This window comes from Panthera uncia, chromosome F2, assembly GCF_023721935.1.
Source record: "Panthera uncia isolate 11264 chromosome F2, Puncia_PCG_1.0, whole genome shotgun sequence".
Classification (NCBI taxonomy): domain Eukaryota; kingdom Metazoa; phylum Chordata; class Mammalia; order Carnivora; family Felidae; genus Panthera; species Panthera uncia.
Window position 1 is genome coordinate 19,885,155 of NC_064812.1, and position 25,046 is coordinate 19,910,200.

Below are 25,046 nucleotides of genomic sequence, written 5' to 3' on the forward strand. Positions count from 1 at the left end.
AGCTTGAGGTTCACAGCAAAATTGAATAAGGACAGAGAGTTCCCATATACCCGTGGCCCCACACATGCACAGCCTCCCTATCAACATCCTGTTTTTTAATAAAGATTTTATGTTGGGGTTTCAGTTTTGGTGAAGATGAGATAGGTAAGTTTATATATGGAATTAGAAAAGTTTATTTGGCAGTTGAAGTATGTTTTTAATTTCTGATTACAAAGGAACACTTCTACTGCTGCAAACACAGCTTCTTGTTTGTTTGTACGGTGTGCATGTACATATGCCCTGGTGCACAGATTTCTATGCAGTCTCTCTTTTTATAGAGGGTATTTCTATATTTTTTCTTAGAGTGTTATTTTTTAAGGCTGTCTTCCATGGAATCCCATCCATTATTTCAACAATGCAATTTCTGCTTTATATATTATGGCTTTACTTAAGACTGATAAAAGTGTTCTGCCACTAAGAAAAAATAAGATTTTGCAAATTCCTGGCTTACCATATTTAAAACTGAAGCCTTGCTGGTTTTTGGGGGGGTTGGGTGAGGAGGCCTCGTTTTAAGGAGTCAGCGTCCAAGTATGAGCTACAGTAAAAGCTAGAGGGGTTTGGGTTCTGGCTGTTCGTAACAGAGCAACGTGGTTTTGGTATTTCCTTGTTGGTTTGGCATGGTCTTTGTGATGGCATTGCTAACTACCTCTGACTCAACATGCAGGCTGAGGTCTCTGGCATCCCTGAGCACCTGACCAACTGCGTCCGGCCTGATGTCCGTGTGTCTCCGAGTTTCAGTCAAAGCTGTTTGGCCTACAAAAATGATAAACAGATGTCCTATGGATTCCTCTTCCCTCCTTGTAAGTTTTAGCATATCAGGATCTGACCATTCTAGAGGGATATTATTTCGTAGAATCTGGACTGTTAGGATTTCAGTGGTCTTCTTCAAGAGGAGCACTCAAGAGATTGAAAAATTGAACTTCTATGAGATACTTCCAAAATTGGTCAGAAAACAGACCACCTTTCACAAATCCTGTTCTCCAGAATTCTGAAGTGCAAGGGAATATATAGCGTGCCCCTCACATCATTAATGGGAATCTGACAGTAAAATGGTATATCATTAGGACATTAATGTTTTAAATACTAGAGAGGTGATGTCTTAAGAATATGGGAAGCCCTGGGGCTCCTGGGTGGCTCAGTCGGTTGAGTGGCCCACTTTGGCTCAGGTCATGATTTCACAGCTTGTGAGTTGGAGCCCCGTGTCGGGCTCTGTGCTGACAGCTTGGAGCCTGGATCCTGCTTCAGATCTGTGTCTCCCTCTCTCTCTGCCCCTAACTCACTCACATTCTGTCTCTGTCTCTCTCAAAAGTAAATAAACATTAAAAAAATATATAAAATAAAAAAAAAAGAATATGGGAAGCACTTTAATTATCTCTCATTACCTTGATGACATTTTTTAAACTCTAAAACCTATATACATAATACTTAGTAGACCCAAGACAAGGTAGGAAGAAAAAGCATTGTAAAAATTTGGGGGAGAAAGCTATTGGTGAAGAAAAGAGATTGAGTGGGAGGGGAACTGGGAAATACTGTTTAAAGTAGGGAATGAGTAGAAATAAAAGAGTAGTTCTATACACAATTCACTTCAAACTGTTCAGACCATTTTAGTAGATTACATTTTTATTGATGTTGATTTTGGGAACTAATGGACACTGTTTGTTTGCCTAACATTTAGATCTGAGCTCTTCACCGGAAGCTAAATATGATGCTTTCCTTGTAACCAATATGGTTCCAATGTATCCTGCTTTCAAACGTAAGTCTGATATTTACCTAGTAAACTATTATTTATGAAAAGAAATATTTCTAAATTTACCACTTACCCTTTCTACCTCTATATTAAGTTTGATAATAATATATTTCATGTGTCTAGCCTTTGTAATTGTAGAAGAACTTTAACGTAAATTCTCTACTATTAATCCAAAATATGAATCTGTGAGGGAGGTTGGTGGGTTGTTTGTCTCTTGTTTACAATTAAAAAATTAAAGTCACAAGACATGACCCAATTCACGAATGATAGAAACTGAACCAAACCCAGTTTGTGTTTTGCTTCTCAACTGGTGCTCCTTCTATTTCAATGCTCAATATATTGGTGGTTAAGAAGGGTCTTCTTTTGTTTTGGAGGCCACTTGATGTTTAACAACACTTACGTTTATTTATTGAATGTTAAAGTAAAAGCCACCAGAACTTTCCCCCTTTAGGGTGGATGGTAATGATGTATTCTGAATGTTGACCTTGAAACCCAGGAAGAACTTTAAAGGATCTTCTGAATCATCAGAGTATTAAATTCAGATGGTCTTAGGGCTTTGTAAATTATTTTAGTTTCTTTGAACACCCATAATGTCTTTGTACGTGACGTAAATATTTGTGGGTGAAAGTGATGCCGTGAATGGTATTGGCACAGGGAGCCCTGGTTCAAACACTGACTTCCCTGGAGTCTGACAACTAGCTATATAATTACAGAAATGCTATTTAACCTCTCATTTACAAAATTATGAGATTTTATTGCATGACATCTATGGCTTATATGGATATGATGTAATTGTCCAATGGGATAATCCATTTTCTATTTCTGATAACAGATAATTCACTCATTTGCCCATCCATCCATCCACCCATCCATCCATCCATCCATCCATCCAAAGATAGAGAAAGCATTATGCGATAATTTTTACCTCCTTTTACTGTGAGGAGACTTATATTCTTATAGGAAAGGTAGGAAAAGGAAGCACCTCTACCTACTTCTACTTGGCAGAGGACCACTTGTTGTGTTCCAGGACTCTTGGGCTGAAATGAAGTGTCAGATTCAGAATGCGTGATTGTGGAGTGTCATCTCCAGCGGCAAGCCTCCAGAATTTGACATCAGTGAAATGGCCAACATGGTTTAGAGGAAAAAAATGTTTATTTGATGTCCTAGTTAGTAAGTGGAGGTTAATTCAAAGGTAGAATCCATTGCTTAAGCGTGAAAATTTAAAGAATGCTTTTAAAAGGCAGTTCCCTAGTTTTTTCTTAGTCCCAACTGAGAAACGTTTCAGAAACCGACATAGATAGATTTGTCATAATATTACATGGAATGCATCTTCATAATGTCCACACATCAGGGTTTCCTGAATTTCTTTGTTCTTTGCTGATGCTTTTTTGACCAAGCAGCAATAAAGGAAACACACGGTACCACCCTGAGGCTGGCATGGCGAAAGGCCTTTCACAGAGGGCTCCCTGTTCTTCCCTGGGACTGGTTTTCTCACATGCCACGTTTCTGTGGGTTTGGCCTTTTGACTGTTCTCATTGTTATTTTTCTCCCTTTCTGCCTTTCCAGTTTTTGTGCTCAACATTCGAACTTTTCTCCCATGGTCCTCCTTTCTCTCTTGCAAATAATTATCTGTGGTATTTTGGCTCCAGTGGACGGCTCTTTCTGAGTAGAGTATCAGAGGGTCTAAAGAATGGTAGAAGCACTAGGGAAAAAACAGCCAAGTACTTTTTCACAGGGGGAGATAAGAAGTGATAATAGCCCAAGCCTCACAGCCCTCATGTAGAGTAGCACGTAGTTCAGTGAAACCTAACATTTCAGAACCAACTCACTATTCGCATTTCCTGTCCTCTGTCATTCCCTTCTTTTGCCTTTCCTTTCTCCCCACTCTGTTCCTCTCCACTCCTCTCTCTGCTTGACTATAATATTACCTGGACCTAATGTGGACAAGGAAGTCCCCTCCAGAGGTGATCTTGAAAATGAGAAATGAGCGATGGAGAAGAAACCAGAGAAGCACAGATAAGGGAGTTTTCCCGATGAAAGGAAGAGAAAATGCAAAAGCTTAATCTGAAATGAGTTTGGCAAATGGGAAGACGGGAAGAAAGCCATGTACCAGAGGGGGAAGGGGGAAACAGAGTCATGCAGGTAGGCAGGGGCCACGGTGCAAGGTTAGGATTTTATTCTAATTGCAGTGATACATCATCTGGAATGTTAGAAACGGGAAGTTGGGAAGAGTGTGACACATTCTGGGTATGGTGTAAAATGATCCGAGTGGCTATTATATAGTGGGCTGCAGGGAAGAGCGAGGTTCTCACTGGGAGCCTGGGAAGTAGTCTTTTGTGGTAGTTCTTTGCAGAGAGGATAGTAATTGAGACCAGGATGGATGCAGTGAAAATAGTTGAAAAGTGGTCAGATTTGGATGACGGGGGTGTATTTCAGAGGTAGCACTGACAAGGCTTGTTCACGTGTGTAGGAAAGAAGGAGCCAGGTCAGGAATGACTCTTAGGATTTGGACCCGAACATGTGAGTGAGTGAGTGTCATTACCTGATGGAAAAGCAGGGAGTTAGAGCAGGATTGGGAATGAAGGCCAAGAATTTTGTTTAGATCATTTTTTGCCAGACATGGTCATTAGGTCAAGTGGCCCCTGAAATGGGTGGTTGGATAACATGTCTGGAGCTCCTTGGGAGGGTCAGGGCCAGAGACATAAACTTGGGAACAAGTATATCTATGAGATCATGAAGGAAGAAAAAGTAGATTAAGGCCTTTTTTTCAGTTTCTCACAAACACTGTCCTTCCTCTTTCGACCACACGATTCCCCTTGCCTGTTCTGTTTCCGTGTCTTTGCCTGTAAAGCATCCACTTATCCTTTAGGTCTCAGCTCAGTACCCACTTCATTGAGGAACCCTCCCCCGACTTATTGGGCTGGGTTAAACTCCCCTACTGGTGTCTCCATGCCTTTCTCTCTGCTCGTTCATAAATGACACACACAGCTGGTACTTCAGGATGAATTCTTTTCAAGAATCGCAGGAGCTCTACTGTCTCTTGGCTTATGACATGTGGCTGATCCCAGAGAGAATTTGACCAAAGCAAGGAGTTTTGATCATGAAGAACAGATTTTTTCCCCCCCGCAGGAGTCTGGAATTATTTCCAAAGGGTATTGGTGAAGAAATATGCTTCAGAAAGAAATGGAGTTAATGTGATAAGTGGACCAATTTTTGACTATGACTATGATGGCTTACATGACACACAGGACAAAATCAAACAGTAAGTTTGTCTTTTCCACTCAGTGTGTGTTTTTAAATTCTAAGATCTCATTCAAGGCTCTTTTTCAAATATTCACGTACTAGAGAAGAGCTGATAGCCCTAAAGGCCTTTGCTCTTTGAATCTCCTTGTAATTTCTTCAGTGCTTTTGGACGCTTGATTAAATGTCTTATTGGTGGTTGGAATGGAATGGAGTTTTGTGGTAAATAAATGTACTTTTCCATTCCATGAGAGAAAAGTATCAAAAGATTTTTTTTTAATTTGTCATTTATTCTTTATCAACTCGTCAGTGGAAAGATGATAATTTTCCCTCATCTCCATTATTTGAGGAGACTTTTGGAACCCCTTAGATTTCCGGGTCAGTATATCTTAATAGGAAATTCCATGGAGACTTTTGTAAAATCTAGTTGTTTCTACCCTTCTCCGTGATGCTGTTGGGGAGATTAAAAAAAGATAAGGCATACTTGCTCAGAAGGAGCTAACAGTTCAATGGAGAAGGGAAGTAGATACAAATATGACAAATTCATAAGAAGTCATTTAATTTTATACATGTGTGAAACAGAGGGGCACAAATGATGAGAAGGTTTAATTGTGATTTACAGATAATTACGAACAATTTTTTCCATACACATAATTAATAACATAGGAATTATCTTACTCCCTTTCTAGTCATCCATACGAGAAATGTCAACTTAATTGTACATTTATTTTATTACTGATCATTGCTGTAGTTTTTTTTTTTTAATTTTAACGTTTATTTTTATTTTTGAGACAGAGAGAGACAGAGCATGAACAGGGGAGGGGCAGAGAGAGAGGGAGACACAGAATCTGAAGCAGGCTCCAGGCTCTGAGCGGTCAGCACAGAGCCCGACGCGGGGCTCGAACTCACGGACCGTGAGATCATGACCTGAGCCGAAGTCAGATGCTTAACCGACCGAGCCACCCAGGCGCCCCTCATTGCTGTAGTTTTTAACCAAAATTATCATTTTAGCCATAATTTCAGTATTTTAAAAATGATTAAAATTAAGATAATAGAGAACCAGGTAAGGAATTGTGAGTTTCTGCACTTCAGTTTACTGGAAAAGATTTTTTTTTTCAATCTCTACGCTCATCACTAGCTCATTAGTCCTTAGTATTTCCTTGAGTGAATGAGTTTTCTCTACCAAGCTCAGCATCTCATTGTAGTTTGAAAGGGCTTATTATTGCCCCAGCTTCGGCGTCTCCTGCCTCAGGTCCACTTTATACAATGTTATGCAAGTTCTTTTCCTGAAACATGGATCTCATGATGACTCTCCCTGCCACAGACACCTTCAGCGAGACCTTACTACCTAAACAATAACACCCAAATTCCACAATGTAGCCCCCAGAACCTCCAAAGTCTGGCTTTTATTGACTCTTTCAGCCTCACATTTCTACTATCTTGAGCCATTCATTGTGTCCAGCGTCTGGTCCTTGGTTCAAGCTGTTTTCTTTGCCTGGAATATCGTTTTCACTCTGCCAAGTTAAGAGAAAGGGAATTCCAGGCAATAAAAACATTGGGTTCAAAATACAGAAGTGGGCCACTTTCTTAGAAGTGAAAAATGATTCAGTTGAATGGAAGTTAATTTTCGTGACTTAGGCAATGTTCGTGGGTCACCATTTAAACAAGAAAGCTATTACATGTGTGGTAACTTTATTTTTCCTTCCTGTTCCAGGTATGTGGAGGGCAGCTCCATTCCCGTACCAACTCATTATTACAGCATCATCACCAGCTGCCTGGATTTTACCCAGCCTGCCGACAAGTGTGATGGCCCCCTCTCTGTCTCTTCATTCATTCTCCCTCACAGACCAGACAATGAGGAGAGCTGCAATGTGAGTTCAAAGACAGAGTCCTTTAAAATGATTCATCTTTGCTTCTTAATTTATATTCCCACCATTAAACTCTTATACACTTATTATAAGACATTTGGACTATACAGTAAAACCAAGTGGAAAGAAGAAAAGACCTTTGCTTATCACCTCAGAACTTTGTGTTCGAATGGCTTTTGAATTTTCAGTGTAAGGGTGTGGGGAGGCATGGAAGTGTGCATTCATTGTAGTTCCGATTAGGTGTTTGATTTTGTCAAATGATAAAATGCCCAAATGTTTTTGGTTTTGCAAAAGACATATGTATTTTGTAAAGGTAGGATAAAAATAGCAACATTTTGATAATTGTTGAAACTAGATAAGAATTCACAGGGGTTCATTATATTATTCTTTCTACTTTTGCGGGCATTTGAAAAATTTCTATAGTAAAAACTTTTTATAAAGACACATAAAGATGGGAGTATATACTTTATAAATCAGATTTTTCATTTGCTGCTAGTTATGAGGGCACTTGTAACAGGTCACCATTCCCAAACAGCACAGATGACACCCAATACCCTTATTCGTAAGTGGAGGCAGGAAGGCATCACGAGAAGGCCCCTGGCAGGGGGGTGGGAGCCATGCAGTGTGCTCCTGGCCCTCTCCTCCTTCTGCTTACACTCAGGGACACATCACATCACTTCCCCAGATCTCTTTGATGTGACAGAAAGACTGTGCTCCAAGATTGATTTTAGAAGCAGTAACCTCTATGATTTTGCTTTATAGAATAGCAGGAGCAGAGATACAATCTACAGAAGAGGATCTTAGTCAGCAAGCACTGCTCAGTTCCTAAACTGTGTGTGGTGCTCTGGGAGAAACAACAGTGTGTCAAACATAGGCACTACTCAAGGCAGCCTGCAGCAGGGGGGAGCAGAAAACAGGTGCAGACTTTGCTACCCTACAAGGCAAAGAGCCACGAGAATAGCTTCAACAGAGGTTATCAGTTTCATGGGCAAGGTCGATTTTGGACTAGGGCTTCAGCTGTGGGAGGAGACTGAGGCTATGGATGTTCAGAGCAAAATAAGGGATGCAGGACACAAATACAAAATTTGAAATATGGCCAAGATAGCTAATTAAGCTTGACCAGAATATTGGAATTGAGGGTAATAGGGGGAGATAAGGTTTTTAAAGCTGCTTGGAGGGTGCCTGGGTGGCTCAGTCATTAAGTGTCTGACTTCGGCTCAGGTCATGATCTCACAGCGCTTGAGTTCGAGTCCCGCTTCAGGTGAGCTTGAGCCCCGCTTTAGGTGAACGCGAGCCCCAGGTGGTCCCTGGCTTCTCTCTCTCTCTCTCTCTCTCTCTCTCTCTCTCTCTCCTCTCTCTCTGCTCCTCGCTCACTTGAGCCCTCTTTCTCTCTCAAAACACACATACACACACACACACACACACACACACACAAAACAAAAAACAACCCCCCCCCCCAAACAAAACAAAACAAAAGTTGATTGGAATAAATTTTAAATTGAAGTAGTAGTAATAGAAGCCATAGTGGCAGAGGTAAGAATCGCTACCATTTGCTGAGTATGTGTTACCACCCAAGTACTGGGCAGGTCCTCTCCATAGATTATTTCTAATCATCTAATTATCCTGCGAGGCAGGTATATGTGTTATTCTCCCCGCTCCCATTGAAAAGTTTGGCACATTGTTACCTGGTTAGTCAGTAGGAGAACAGAACTGTAGATTCAAGTCCTCTGACTTCAAAAGCCCATCCTCCTTAAAATTTATCAGATTTCCACAGTAGAACCTTGGGACCTTAGAAACTTTTCTTATTGCACAAGCATTAAATAGCCACGGAAAATGCTGGTGCATAAGAGCAACATTTCAGGGCTCTCCTTTAGGGAGATAAATTTAAGTTGGAAAGGGTCAAGCCTGGAGTTCAAAGTGCTTTGGCAAGATTCACGGGATTGAAGGAACAGAACTGGAAGTGAGGTTGTGGTGTTGGAAATGTAACAAAGAGAGTAGAAGGCAGCAATATTATACTGAAGGATCAATAAGATCGTATAATAATTTGGTAGGAGGTGGATAAGCAGGGGAACTGCAAGTGAAAGGCAAGCTGTCGTCAGCTTATCGACTTGACCTTCTCTATTTTGATTCTTCGGAAACACGAGGGTGGCTAATGGTGTACCAGGGGGATGTCATGCCTCTGTATAACATGATCTACTTTGTTTGAACTTTAGTTTTCCTAAAAACTTATGGAGAGGTAAAAATTTGTGCAAAAAACGAAACCCATATATTATGGAGTGAAATTCACAATTGCCTTGCACTTTTAAGATAGAGACTGCAGGGCGCCTGGGTGGCTCAGTCGGTTAAGCGTCCGACTTCAGCCAGGTCACGATCTCGCGGTCCGTGAGTTCGAGCCCCGCGTCAGGCTCTGGGCTGATGGCTCGGAGCCTGGAGCCTGTTTCCGATTCTGTGTCTCCCTCTCTCTCTGCCCCTCCCCCGTTCATGCTCTGTCTCTCTCTGTCCCAAAAATAAATAAAAAATGTTGAAAAAAAAATTAAAAAAAAAAAAAGATAGAGACTGCAAAGACATTTCAGACTGATAGGAGGTCATTTAAGATACAGCTAGATTCCTGGCGAGTATGTGTTCAAGTTTCTCTGTCATCAGGGGAATTTGGTGATGGGACACTGAGTTCAAAGACATTCTTCAGTCACCCCCAAATTGTACATCTGACCAATGAAATCCACAGATGTCCTCACAGCTGTCTCCCTCCACTTTCTGGCTCCTGACTCTGCACAGAGCTTAGAGATATTTCTTGTAGAGTTCATGGCCAGCATGTTTCTTATTCTTATTCTGCCCACACAGAAACCTGTCCTTGCTGTGAATGTCACTTTAAAACTGCTGGGGCTTGGGGCGCCTGGGTGGCTCAGTCGGTTGGGCGGCCGACTTCGGCTCAGGTCATGATCTTGCGGTCCGTGAGTTCTAGCCCCGCGTTGGGCTCTGTGCTGACAGCTCAGAGCCTGGAGCCTGTTTCAGATTCTGTGTCTCCCTCTCTCTGACCACCCCCCCCGTTCATGCTCTGTCTCTCCCTGTCTCAAAAATAAATAAACGTTAAAAAAAAATTTTTTTTTAAAATGAAACTGCTGGGGCTTGAATTCACAATCTTATGAGAAAGTGAGGAAGAAAAGGCAGGTGAAAAATAAATGTCCATAGCAAGAAAGATAATAAAGAAGTTCATGGGTGGGTGTTTGTTTGTTTGTTTATTTACTTATTTATTTATTTTTAAAATGTTTCCTTCTCTTCTTCCCTTGGTACACATGAACTTTTATTTGAATTTTATTAGTTTTGCATTTCACCCTAGAGTCTCTCCTAGCAAATACTTTTGTGGATTGCCAGCTAGCATCAGGCAGAAGATATTTTCTTCCTGTGTTGCATAGCCAGCATTTCCTAATGACTAGTGACAGGCTAGATTTTAGCATGTGAGAACCAGAAGAAAATGCCCTTCGAATGAAATTGGCAAATACTTCCCAAGGAAAGAACTAGCAAAAGACAATTTTCCCCCTGAATTCTTGTAATCCCAGCTGGCCACTATTTATATTAGGAAAAACCTTTTTACCCTTTGTCTTTACATTCAAATGACTGCATTTACAAGAGGAAAAATTAGACCACTGAAAAATCAAATAAAGAGTTGAATATGAAAATTCTCCCAAAATACAGCTTCATGCTTACTCTCCTTACTCTGAGGGGGTCCTGATCCATTTGGAGACCTCCTACTTCGTTAATTATATGGTCGCACTGAGGATTGGTCAGTACCGTTGTGGGCAGAGTTATATTTAGGTCTGTCTTTTCCTGTGAATCGCAGAGACCTTGGTTAGCTTGGGTTAGGAGGGTGGGGCATGGAGGGTTAAAATCCTTACTTCCCCAGCCTGCAAAGCAATTTCTTCCTATTTCTTCATTTTGCCTGGGATGGCCAGGCCTCAGTTTCCTGAACCAACACCCTCATGGTACATATTTAGCACTGGCAAAAGCTGCTGTAGCTCCCTGTCCAGGTCTGTGTGGGTTGGAGCTTTCCGAGAAAACCCATTGCAGGTTCTTGGACTTTGGTGGGGAGTTCATTGAGACCACTGGTGGTGGAAGACCTGGGCGAGGGCATTTCTGAACATACTCAGCCCTGGACACGCAGCCACCCTTCAACTTGTGGAACAGCTCTTGAGGGCCATTGCAGTTCTGGGGGCATTTGGGAATGAAATTATTTGCAAAGGCCCTCCTGCCTCATGTCTACTAGTGAAGGTAGGCATTTCCCCCACAATTCCCAGAGCTCTCAGATCTCATGCTTTCTCTCAACTTCGCACCAAAGTGAAAGAAGGTATTTTTAAAATATAAAGGATTACTTGTCCTAAAGGTACCTTTTAATTTCAACTGAGACACAAATAAATTGTTTGGTGTGGGACATCCGGATGTCTTTCATCTGGAATTTGTGCTAATGAGACAGTCTTGGCAAGTAGCTAAGGCAGAAAGAGATTTCCTTCCTCTTCTCTATGATGTTTCCCTACTTTGTCTTTTGTTCCCCTTCTTCCTTTCTCTTCTTCCTACTTTCCAGGGAGCTGCTGAAGTCAGCATTATTTTCCTTGTGAGCCAATGAAGAAAGTCTAGAGAGGTCAAGTGGGTTGCCAAGGTCTCATAGCCAGGAAGTGGTAAAGCCACAATTCCAACCCAGGCCTGTTGGGCCCCCAAATACCAGGTGTATCTTGAGCTGCTTTAAGTTGAACTCATTATTTGAATATCAATTCATTGCAATTTAATAGATGATGTACTTGATATTGCAGGTTCTTCTGAAAGACCAGGAACGCACACACGAAATTCTGTGCATTGAGCGTAAGCTCTTCACTTTCCTTAGGAGCCAGAAGAGCATTCCAAGCTGCTCTGTGCCCAACATTGCAGCTTGACAGCAGCGGGGGAAGAAAGTAATTACTGAATTCTCCAGGGCCTTTGGTTTTTGTAATTTGGATTTATGTTCTGAAAACCTATTGAGTCAAAGGCCCTTTCACACCACATGTCTCATTTATTTGGTACAGCTAATTGCTGTCAAAAATGTTAACAGCCAAGGACAGGTATTTGTGGTGTGTTACCAACAGGAATGTGGTAGAGTGGCCAGGGAGGCCAGGAAGGAATCACAGGCGCTGGCTCTGGGAGCAGGACTATGGAGGGGTCGTTTGTGGACCTGCACCAAATTGATCATCTGGAGAACCTCCTCTGGAAAATTGTGACTCTGATTGTATTCTGTTTCCATTGCAGAGCTCAGAGGACGAGTCGAAATGGGTCGAAGAACTCATAAAGATGCACACAGCTCGGGTGCGGGACATTGAACATCTCACCAGTCTGGATTTCTTCCGAAAGACCAGTCGCAGCTATCCAGAAATTCTGACGCTAAAGACATACCTGCATACATACGAGAGTGAGATTTAACGATCTGACCATCTGCAGTGCAGTCTTATCAACTGGTGTATATTTTTATATTGTTTTTGTATTTATTAATTTGAAACGAGGACATTAAAAAAAATGTTAGTGTTTTAATCCTGTACCAAATCTGACATATTACGCTTGAATGACTCCACTGTTTTTCTCTCACGCTTGATTTAGGTAGTCTTATGTTCCGAGTAGAGCTTGTAATAAATACTGCAGCTTGCATTTTTAGTGGAAGCTTCTAAATGGTGCTGCAAATTTGATATTTGCATTGAGGAAATATTAATTTTCCAGTGCACAGTTGCCACATTTAGTCCTGTACTGTATTGAAATACTGATTTTGTAAAGTTGCATTCATTTACTGTTAATTATGACAGACATATTTAAGCCTTTTAGACCAATCTTAAATATAATAAATCACACATTCAGTTTTTTTCTGGTTTTATTTGGCCTTCATTTCACTTATAAATTAGAGTGTTTGCTTCTGGTATATTCATGCATGAAAAGTATACATTTTCTGTATTGGGCCTTCTTCCTTGTTGAATATAATTCATATAGTCAAAGGAACATCCATGCTATTCAGCCATAGTGGCCTGGATGAGATAGTTTAGGTACACATCTCTGGGAAATCAGAAGGGCAGAGGGCAAGAGAACCAGAAGACCTCCAGAATACCCTCTGTCACCAGTCTCTTTTAAAAATATTTTGAATTTTGGAGGAGTAGTTTCTTTTGATAAGTTGATTCAAAGCTCTGAGTATTAAACTCAACTGGTACTATCTGAAGCATATATTCTGTATAAGGTACCAACCTATGAACCATGGAGGATATAAAGAGAAGTAAGAAGGTGGGGTGGGTATAGCTGTAAAAGTATAATTAACCAATTCAGGTAGAAAATAATAAATGCCAAGTGAAAAGTGTTAGTAATAATTAATATGCCAAGCATCTAAATGCTAGGTGGGGTGATTATAGATGGCCACAGCTTCAAATAATGAAACAGGATGAGGAAGTCATTCAGAAATTTTTCAATCCTTCTGATTGTGTCTGGGAGAAAGGATCACATTAGTGTCCTCATATCTCTAACAGTTGCTAGTCCTCCTTTTATTTTTTATTTTTTATTTATTTTTTTTAACATTTATTTATTTTTGAGACAGAGAGAGACAGAGCATGAACGGGGGAGGGTCAGAGAGAGGGAGACACAGAATCTGAAACAGGCTCCAGGCTCTGAGCTATCAGCACAGAGCCTGACGCGGGGCTCGAACTCACGGACCGCGAGATCATGACCTGAGCCGAAGTCGGCCGCTTAACCGACTGAGCCACCCAGGCGCCCCACTAGTCCTCCTTTTAAAAAAAGAAGAGGACTGGGGGCATCTGGGTGGCTCAGGCAGTTAAGAATCTGACTTTGGCTCAGGCCATGAGCTCACGGTGAGCTTGAGCCCCGAGTCGGGCTCTGTGCTGATAGCCCAGACCCTGCCTCAGATTCTGTGTCTCCCGCTCTCTCTGCTCCTTCCCTGCTTGCACTCTGTCTCCGTCTCTCTCAAAAATAAATAAAAACATTTAAAAAATTAAAAAAAAAAAAGAGGACAGCATATTGCTTTGTTTTCATTATGTTAATTCTTATAGTTGCCCCATTTATGGTCAGTGAAGTGTGTTTTTAATTTCTATACAATTTCCTTTAAAAATCAAATTGTGGGTGGCTGAGTCAGTTGTGTCCAACTCTTGATTTCGGCTCAGGTCATGATCTCATGGTTTGTGAGTTCGAGTCCTGCATTGAGCTCTGCTCTGACAGTGTGGAGTCTGCTTGGGATTCTCTCTCTCTGCTCATGCTATCTCAAAATAAATAAATACTTAAAAAACAATAAAACAAAAGTAAAATCAACTTGTTTAAGAAGGAAGGCATTGTGTCAAGTAAAAAACACCTTACAACAGAAGTGGGGGAGACTTTACTGGGCATTGGGAAAAACCAGGAAGGTGGTAACAGTAAAAGTACTTACTGGAAAACAGCTGTTGGGATACATGGGAAGAAGTGAACACTCCAATGCTGATGACAGCTGTATTTATTGAGCACCCACTATGTTCCAGGCGTATCTCTGGCACTTCATATACCTTGTCTCTGAACGCAGAGAAACAAGGAGCTCAGGGAAGATTTTTATGGGACAGAGAAAAACGAGATTGGCAACATGGAAGAATGCTTGCATTGGGCTTTGTAGTTTGGGCTGGGGTGAGGGTATGGTGGAAATGAGTTGGAATATGACTTCTTATACATTTAACGGTCAATAATGATTTATTGGTGAGTTGCTACACTCCAGTATTTATACTTGCTATGGGGATGACACTGGAAAAGATAACCACGGTTCCAGATGTCATGCTTGTGACATGTGCTGTGAAAGAATTAAATAGGTGCAGAGAGACACGGGTAGAAAGAGAGGAGCGTTGTAGGTGACATTAAAGCTGACACTTGGAGGGTGAGAAGAGCTGGGACCAGGAAGAAGGGCATGGCCAAAGACTGGGGGTGGGAAAGATCTTGGAATGGGTGAGGATGTGAAAGGAGACAGGTATACCTGATATAGCAGCGAGGTTGATAGGGACCAGGTGAGTAGATCCTTAGAGGCCCATTGAGGCATTTGGATTAGATTCTAAGTACGGTGGAAAATAAAGAAGCCTCAAGCAGCGATGTGACGGAATCTGATTTACAATTTCAGGATGTTGACATAGATATGCGACAATTATAGTATGCTCTAAATGTAATTCCACACAAAATACACCTAATACCTATTAGGTGCCGTAATTCTGTTTCCCAGCAGCAACATTGCAGGAGAAGGGGCAGTTCTGTTTTTTATTAATAGTGGCAATGGTCGCAAGCTCTTTGCTTAGCCAGATTGCTAGATCACCTCAAATTGAACTCTTCTCAAAATAGGTTATACTCGAGGCTTTTGGGGTGAGCAGTTGCAAATTTAGTTGAGTACTTCTGCTCTATTTTTATCGTTAGGTCAGATCTTTCTTTCTCATGAATAAACTTCATATCCAGAGAGAACATCAACCAGTCTGTATTTCAGGTGAGTGGCTTTGCCGATAAACACATGTCATTAATTGTGGGGTTATTTACAAAAGTCCCTGAATGGACAGGGGCTCTATTAAAATGAGAACCGAAAGACTATTTTAAGTTGGGGTACTTGGTATTTTTTTACATGGAGACCTTAGTCCATTCATGCTTTCATTGAGCAAGTTGCCAACTGCTTGCTAGCATGGTGGTCCTGTTCTAGTGGATGGATTCAGAAACTGCCTCTCTAAAATGAGCTCATTGTAAACAGTGTAAACCAGGAAAGCAGCCACATAGTTTCCCAAGAGCAAAATCATTCTGAATTGTTTTTAGGAGAGTTGACTTAAAAAAAAAAAATCTCTGAACGAAAGTAATGGTTGGTGCCAGTTGGGTTTGTACAACTGCCTATGGGCCAGAGACCCCCAGTCCAGTGCCCATTATTCCTTGTGGTGGTTGGGAAGAGGGTGGCTGCAGTGAAGTCCAGATGATTCCTCCTGTTGGTATTTCTCTCACTTCAACTGTCTTTCACTACGTCTTTGCTGAGTCAGGACTGGGCTGCCTTGTGGGTGGGAAGTGGTAAAGGCAAAGGGAATTCTCCCATGGCTTTGAGCAGAGGGATTGTATGGGACAGTGAGGAACCAGATTTAGATGTTTGAGTTTGTAGGCTGGGGTAAATAGAGCAGTGCCGGAGGACCAACCACGTGTGGCAGTAGGTTCCTCTTTGGGCTGCGTTTCTAGGAAGCGCATGTGCTTGACCCCTCTTGGCAAGGATGTTCAGTTTGGGCTGGAATATAAAAATGGAAATGGTGCCCTTGCCCAATGGAATTTTGCACTCTGGTTATTGGGAGCAGGCAAAACTCCATTACTTGTGTGACACTGGGCACTGTTCCTTCCAATCCCTTCGGGTGGCTCTTTCCCTGCCTTTAGGTAGTTCCTCCCCAAAAGCCTCAAGTGCTGATTAGTGTTCGACTGAATACTCGAGACCCTCTGCAGGATTCTGGAAGAAGAAGACCACCAGCATTTCAGGGTGGAGGCAAGGTGACAGGCTATGAGGCCATGGTTAAAAGCTGGAGATTTGCAGTTACATGGCATTGAGTGATGTACACTCTAAATTTTTTCATCTGCAAAATAGTGATAGTAACGTCTACTTCTCAGAGTTGGTGTAAGAATTGTGGCAGGAAGTCTCACTGGAGTATAATTTGTTAAATTTTTCCCTTCATTTTTATCTCCATTTCCTACCAAGGAAGACATCCCCCTTTAAAGTATTTTCTTGGCTTTGGGTCTTTTTGCAGAGTAGGGGTGGAGAGCAGAAGCAGTCTGCAGTTCATGGATTTCCTGCCTTTTATGAATCAGAAACCCACTGAAGAGGTGAAAAGACGTAGCCTTTAGAGTGCTGAGAGAGGGACCTTTCCTGAGATTCAGATTGGAGAAGTCTGTGGGTTTGAGCAGGTGGTTACACTTCAGGATGTGCTGTGTGATCCTTTCAGGGAGGTGGGACCCTAGGCCCTGGGGGTCCTGGCCACAACTTGGAAACAACAGATCAGCAAACCTCAGGGGACCTAGACACAGGTACAGTGAAGAAATGCATGCCAACTGCACTTCTCGTCATTTTTCATTTATTAGATTCTGGTATGACCTGGGGGGATGATGGGAGCTTCAAGAAAGACTGAATGAAAACATCATGTAAGCCATGCGCACTGGAAGCATAGATTAGAAGTGAAATTTGGGGTGCCTGGGTGGCTCAGTCAGTTAAGCATCTGACTCTTGATTTCAGCTCAGGTCATGATCTTGTGGTTCACGAGTTTGAATCCCTGCACCGGGCTCTGCTCTGGTGGTGCAGAGCCTGCTTGGGATTCTGTCTCTTTCCCTCTCTCTCGGCCTCTCCCTGCTCTCTCTCTCTCTCTCTCTCTCAAAATAAATAAATAAACTTAAGGACGTGAAATTTATTTTAGGGAGATGAAGTTTTATTTCTTGTGCAGTGAGATATATACCAGCTACATTTGGAAAATGCTTAGCCCTGTGCTTGCTACATGCCAGGTGTTCAATAAATATGAGCTGAATAAAATCAAGCTAGGAAAAAAGAAAAAAAAACATGGAAGGAGCAGACTGAGAGGTAGAGAAAGAACCAAGAAACAGTGGGTATTATGAAACCTAAGGATAAGACACTTTCAAAATGGAGGAAGCGGTCAGTGACATCAAATGCCAGAGAGAAATTAGATGGGAATTTGAAAGCATCCATTGAATTTTGCGATAAGGTGGTCATTTCTGACCTTCCTGGGAGCATATTCAATGAAGTAGTCTGAAAAACAGCCAAATTGCACTGGGTTGGGAGGGAATGGGAGAGCAAACTGGAGGCAGTGAGTAGAGACTACTCTTCGAAGAAATTAGAAATAGGATGAACAGACAATAATGAAGGATGGGGGTAGACTTGAGGGAGGATTTCATTCTATTTAGGATGCGAAAAATCTTTTATAGGCTGTTGAGAAGATTTGATAATACTGGAAAGGCACTACTGGATCAAGCAATTGGATTGTAAACAAATTTGAAATTGAAAGCAACTGATAAATATTGAGTCAGCTGTAATAGATTTGCCTTCAAGTTAAGAAACTAATAGAATTCCCTCTTGGGGTCGGTGTTAGTATAGAACACATTATGTACATCACGCTTTGCAAAATGGTAGCCTGAAGGCTGGATACAGACCACCGATTGCTTTGTTATGCTCGTGGGATATCTAAAAAAAAAATGGGTTAGATGTCAAATTTGAAAATCAACAAATTTCACATAAAAATCCAGCCTTTTGACTTTCCCTAAAATGTTAAACTATTTTAGTTAGTCCTCGTAAGCTATGTTTCTGTCAACAATCAGTGGAAGCCTACTTGACTGCCCTTAGGGCAATCACTCTCTAGAACAGGTGTTGGCAAATATTTTCCATAAAAGGTTCTGCCATACAGTTTCTAATTATTCACTTCTGTCATTGCAGTGCAAAGGGACCATGGGCACTACATAAATGAAAGACCTTTGCTCTTGCTTTGTTCCACTAAATTTTATTTGTGGACACTGAAATTTCCATTTCATTTAATTTTCATGCATCAAGAAATCTTTTTCTTTGGATTTTTTAACAACCATTAAAAATTTTAACTGCTCTTAGTTTTTTTTTTGTTTTGTTTTGTTTTGTTTTGTTTTTTTGGCCAGAGAGAAACAGGGAACTGGCTGGATTTGGCGGTTAGGCCATAGTTCCTAACTGCTGCTCTGGATCACCACTTGTCCTATTGTTCTTTCCATTCTAGGTGGAGAACAAGTTCCATTTTATATTGTGTTTGTGCGTTTGTTTCTCTTCAAGTTATCCTTCTACATTAATTTACTTTGCTTGTCTTTAGGCATTTGACTCTGACCCCCACGTAGGGCGACCAGATGTCTGGGACTAAAGGACTGTCAATACTAAAACCAGGAAAGTCTTGGGAAAACCATGATGAGCTGGTTTGCATTATTTTACATTTCTGTTAGTACTTTGCCTTTGAAAAGGCATTGCCGTTTTAATTAACTAATTTAATAATCTTCAATAATCTTTCATCGTTTTCTCTCCATAGGGCTTTGTTTGCCATCTCAGTAGTAACTTCAACCAGTGTTGTATTTTAATCTCTTTATCTCCTCCATCTTAAAAGTGGTAGATCTTTTCTTGTTCATTATATTCAGAGAACTTTGCATAGTGCCTCACACAGATATGATTATCATCAAGTTATAGATGAGTGATTGACAAACCTTATTCTCTTTTTATCCTCTGAGACAGTTAATGTCCTTACAAGTGAAAAATGGAGATGAGATGAAGACATAATGGCCTACATTTTACTCATGACTTCTGGCTTCCTAAAATGAGAACTGTGTTTTTTCTCTGTGTTGGTGAAATCCACTCTGGGCCGTGAAAACACCCCAGCAAGAAACCTGAAGTTTGTTTTGTCTTGTTCCCCCACTTTGCTGAAACTTACTTGCCCACTTGGTCAAATAAGTCTCACCTCTCCGCTGTCCCCTTTCACATAAACAGCTTGAATCTGCAACATAAGGAAAGACCCTAGGGCCCTGAAATCAGAAGTGGGTTCAAGTCTGGGCTCTGCCATGTGCTGATTCTCAGACATGTTTCTTGCATTGTGGCCAGCTCATTTGTAACATAGGGATGGTCATATGTACCTCTTTGGATATTGTGAAAATTAGAGATAATGAACGTACAGCACCTAGTATTGTGTCTGATTCAATGAATATTTGGTATCTCCATGGAAAAGAAAAGCCATGGGTCTGGCAATGGGGATATATACTAATTGTATTGATATTTTGAGAGCTTCTTATGTTCCAGACACTGTGTGCATCACTTCACAGGCATTATTTTATTTAATCTTAACAAAGGATAGAGTCACCCACTGACCTAGGAATGAGGGGGTTCTTGGGACTTCAGTTCTGACACAGGGACAGTACCAGGCACACTGGGATAAACTGGTCCCCAAAAGCCCATAAGTTAAGTATCTTAGTGAGACCATTGAATTAATTCATTTATTTATCTTTCTACACAAAGATATTTTTATTGTTCTCTACTCTTTCTTGCAGTCCTTTTGGGTGGGTTTTTTTTTTTTTGGTATCATTTTTAAAGTTTTTATTTAAATTCCAGTTAGCATACAGTGTAGTATTAGTTTCAAGTATACAATATAATGATTCAACAATTCTGTATATCACCCAGTGCTCATTACAACAAGTGTACTCCTTAATTCCCATAACCTCTTTCCCCCATCCCTTCCCCTCCAGTGACCATCAGTTCTCTATGTTAAGAGTCTGTTTCTTGGAGTGGGACCATTTTACAGATAAGGAAGCCAAAGTTTAGAGATAATAAATGCATAGCATCTAGTATTATGCCTATCTCTCTCATGTTGGTGCATCCCATTGGTAAGCCCAACTGGATGCCAGAGGACAAGAGAGCCTGATAATAAGTCACTGCCCCAGTTGAACAAAATGGGGGGGGGTGGGGTGGTAGTGAAGAGAGGAGATGCAGGAACAAATAGAGGATATATAGCATAATTTCTGGCAATGAAGATAAACCTTTAATCTCTTCACAGTATCCTTTTGTCCCTTCTTCCTCTGGCTAACTTTCAAAGGAGTATCTCCTCTAGAAAGCATTTGCTGTTTGCTATCCCCTTCTTGTGCTCTCTTCATCCCTACTGTTAGTATTTAGTGATTTTTGTCTGGGGTAGGCTTTACCTCTAGAGATCCTCAGGAGCATAGACTGTGCTTCATTCAACAGTTTTCCACCCTCAGGTCTCAGCACCATGTTTGACCCACAGCACGTACTCAGTGCATGCTGAGTACGACTGGACTAAAGCAGCAAGATAAACCCTTGGTTAAATCATGAATTTGAAAACCAGGGTTTGCATCTTATGTTGCCACTAATTTTGGGAGTTATGTACCTTGATTGTCTCAAATGCAAAATGAAAGCTAGTTGGATGATCTCTCTAGTCTGATTCAAGGATTAGAATTTTGTAATTTTGAGTTTATAAACTTTCCATCCCACTCTACTCCTAATCTCTGAATCATTCTGTCTACTCAAGTCAAATGTACAATTCTTTATGTAACCTTTACCAATAATTTGTTCCAAAGTCAAGATTTTTATTCCCATCTTCATGCTCCCATTGTAATCTATCCAAGTAAGAGATAACACTTATCTCATCATTCTTTTTTTTAATGTTTACTTATTTATTGTGAGAGAGACACACACACGCCTCAGCAAGGGAAGGGCAGAGAGAGAGTGTGTGTGTGAGAGAGAGAGAATCCCAAGCAGGCTCCATGCTGTCAGTGCAGAACCCAACATGGGGCTTGATCTCACAAACAATGAGATCATGAGCTGAGCTGAAATCAAGAGTTGGGCGCTTAACCCACTGAGCCACCCAGTTGCCCCTAAGCCAGACTATTTAATTGACTCTAGTTTTGTTGATCTTCTTTGAAGCTATCAGAATCTAGAGATTATCACAAAGACTAAATAAACTACGAGGGACATTTGCAATGTTTTTGGCTGCTGGGACCTACACCTCCCCCTTTGGGTAGCAGCAATCCAATCTTCTTCTAAGATACCACCATTTTTTTTTTTTAATTTTTTTTTCAACGTTTTTTTTTTATTTAGGACAGAGAGAGACAGAGCATGAACGGGGGAGGGTCAGAGAGAGAGGGAGACACAGAATCGGAAACAGGCTCCAGGCTCCGAGCCATCAGCCCAGAGCCTGACGCGGGGCTCGAACTCACGGACCGCGAGATCGTTGCGGGGCTCGAACTCACGGACCGCGAGATCGTGACCTGGCTGAAGTCGGACGCTTAACCGACTGCGCCACCCAGGCGCCCCAAGATACCACCATTTTTTATCCCTCTCTGAGTTCATGCAATTTGTGTGATACAGATCCACTCCAGTTTTATGAATGTTACTCAGATCTGACCAATTATATATTTGTATTTTCCTGGGCACAGTGAGTTGTTCTGAATGACATGTGACCTGATCAGGACCAATGAGACACAGTAGGACTTTGGCGGGAACATCCAGAAAGGAGAAACTCCTTCCCAGTAGACTTGAACCCAGTAGGATGTAAAGCTGGACCATTATATTCTTCTTTCTTCCTGGAGGAAAGACCACTCCAGATATGGTGTATTATAGTGGACACAGAGAGAGATAAAGAGAAATAACCGGGGTCCCCTGCCTAAATGTGGCATGTTAGGTAGGCACTATCACTAACCTTTTCAGTAACATGGGTCAACAAATGTTTTTTGTTTTTGTTTTTGTTTTTGTTTTGTTTTTGTTTTTGCTTCAGCTAGTTTGGGCTTGAATATGACACAATGGAAAGAATTCTGATTACATAGGAGCTAGTCATTTTGTCCTTCTCTAGATTAAGGTATATGAATCAATCCAAGACTCAGAAAACAGTCATAGCCACACAGCCCCCTTCCACCTCTACCATCGTCAGCTGCTTTGTTTCAAAGCTCTTGCTTCAACTCCTTTTTGCCACACTGCCATCTCCACTAATTTATCTCCTCTATGTCCTGCCTAGTCACAATCATACCCTCCTCACTAGCTCCCTCCCAGTGCCTGGCTCCCTCATCAGCACCCACTGGTCTATGACCGACTCTAACCTGGCCACCAACACCCTTCAAATGCAGCAATGAACAAATACATAATCAATACTAATCTAGCAATTGGTCCTGTCATATTCCTTCTGAGATTTCTGAGTTATAAGGATAAACTTGAGGGTCCAGATGCTGCATGAGGCTAGTGAGAGACCTAGTTCATTTCATTTCACAAACCCACAGGCCATTTCATTCAGCTGAATTAGATGAGAGTAGCTCCAGAGGCTTCCACTGTTAAGCTTGTAGGCTCCTCATATGTAAAGGCTGGAGAAGAAGGGAGGAGCAAAGGAGAGCCAGAGTGTGGTGTGATCACAGTATAATTTTCCTCCCTCTGGGAGCAGTTCAAGCATATTCTACAAATGCCAGGGAACCGATGACTCATCAAATAGTCGAGTGTTGGTTTTGGAAAAGGGAGAGGAAGTCACTGCTTTGGAGCTCAGTGATGGATTTGCACTAAGGTGAGATCTCATCACACCAGTGGAACTGAAATGTTGGCAGTAATCCCTTGCTCTCTTTGAGCCCGGGAGAGGTGCCATGTCCCCTAGATCCAGGAGTGGGGTGACGTGCTTGTAGCCAGAAAATATTGAGCCTAAGCCTTCCAAAGGTAACACCTCCTGTGCCTCCAAGGACCAGGGAGCTGATTGTAAAGTGAAGCCTCAATTTCCTTAAGACAAATAGGGGACAAGCCTCACCTATCCCACAACACTGGCAAAAGTGAAGGTGGGGAGAGCATCTGTTGCTTGGTTAATCTGGGCAAATGTGAGCTGCAGATGAAAAACAGCGATAAGAGATAATCTTCTAGACATTTCCACTCTTGACCCATATCTCTGCTACACTTGCTGAGTTTGGGAAGTAAGAAAGCACAATTATTGACTCAGAAGAATGAGAGGGGGACACAAACCCAAGAAAGGGAAAAACAACAATGGGTGGGGCTATTCAGAAAAACCACAGTTCCTTATGTAACACTTGCTTCATGTGAACTCATGTTACCTACATATTACAGAACACATGTGTGGCTGATGTAAATGATGTGTTGAAGTGGAGATAGCTCATGGAGAGTGAGACACCTTCTATGACTCTCCTTTTTTTTATGGTCTTGAGCAAAGATCATAACTTCCTGAACACTTCTGCATCCTCCAGAAAGTCTATAACTCTCCTGTTCAGTCTTTTCTTTTTCAAAATTATGAAGAGGTACATGTAGATGCTTGTGTAGGTTTGGTGGCAGTGATTGGGAGTTAGGAATGAAGTCCCATGGTCATAGGGCCTGTTCCATCTCTTAGTAAGTCCTGGTGGTAAAAGTAGGGAAAGGGAGGGAGACAAGAGCCTGGCCCTAGTTGTTGACAGCCAGTGACGGACATTCCAATTGGAATGTAGTTTACAGGTGGCAACTGGGTCATCACTCAGCTTTTGGCCTCTATTGCAACTCTGGAATGCTGGGAAAAGGGCTACTTAGTAGCCTGTAACACCTACATGTAAAAAGAGAAGTTCAGTAGCAGTCCTCAGACTTCTTCTTCTCTCCTTTCTACTTTCTTGACCATTTGTCTTTGTCTCACATTGAAATGGCAAAATCCTAATGTTATTTTCTACTTTTCCAGGTCCATATCTGAGCAGTGTGGTGATGCTGGAGAAAGCCACATGACAGGGACATAGTGGATTCACAACATTCATGATCATCCCTCATATGGGCCCTCCATCTGTCCCATCAGCTCTCTCACGATCTTCTACAGTGACCACTGTCAGTCTGCCCCAACATCTGACCATGTTTCATGCCCCTTTGCTCTGAGCTTTTGATTTCTTCTCTTACTTTCAGTGGCAGTTGAAACCATCAGATATGAATTTCTTCAAACTCAGATTAGCAAAGCTATACCTGCCTTATAGCAGAACCCATTTTTACTTCAAGTTACATTATTGGGGTGTCCCTCTTCCTGAGATCAACCCCCCCCTTGTTTTTTAGATTCTGTATTCTTCTGTCTTTGCAGAGACCTTACACTAGCAATGAGTCCTCACAATAGGATCTTTTTATAAACAATTAAATATGCTTAACTCTCTTCAATCTGCAAAAAAAAAAAAAAATTAAGTTCCTTTTATATTGTACATGTTTTCTTTTACAGCTTCTTCTTATATTTTTCTTCCAATAGTCTTCTAATCCTTTCCAAGTTTCAGAGCTAAACTTCTCAAAAAAAAATCGGTCTATACTTGGGGCCTCCATTTCCTCTGGACCCCGCACCTGGCTTCTGCCCTTACTCCTCCAACATAGCTTGCTATGTTCACTAATGATCTTGATGCCGCTTACTCCAATGACCGCTTTTTAGTTCACATTTTCACAACCTTTCAGCAGTATTTGACACTATTGACGCCTGCCTCTTCCACCATTACTCCAAAATTCTATACCTTCTTGAACTGCCTCCTCCATCTTTGGTTGAGTCTTCTTTCTCTTTGTAGCATCTTGCTTTTGTAACCTGCCATTAAATATGAAAGTTTCTCAAAGCTTGGTCTTAGGCCTGCTTCTCTTTCTTTTTCCTCTTCTTCCCTTT

At 41.5% G+C, this 25,046-nt stretch overlaps 1 protein-coding gene across 7 annotated transcripts in view; it reads left to right on the top strand.

Moving 5' to 3' along the window:
* Positions 1-12,766, top strand: part of ENPP2 (ectonucleotide pyrophosphatase/phosphodiesterase 2) — a 111,306-nt gene extending 98,540 nt beyond the window's left edge. For all 7 annotated transcript variants that reach the window (XM_049632963.1, XM_049632962.1, XM_049632965.1 and 4 more), the window contains 5 exons: positions 704-839; positions 1,715-1,792; positions 4,916-5,048; positions 6,741-6,897; positions 12,166-12,766. In XM_049632963.1, the coding sequence (XP_049488920.1) occupies positions 704-839; positions 1,715-1,792; positions 4,916-5,048; positions 6,741-6,897; positions 12,166-12,336 (675 nt within the window). In that variant the 3' untranslated portion in view covers positions 12,337-12,766. The remainder of the gene's footprint in view (positions 1-703; positions 840-1,714; positions 1,793-4,915; positions 5,049-6,740; positions 6,898-12,165) is intronic.
* Positions 12,767-25,046: the final 12,280 nt, after the last annotated feature.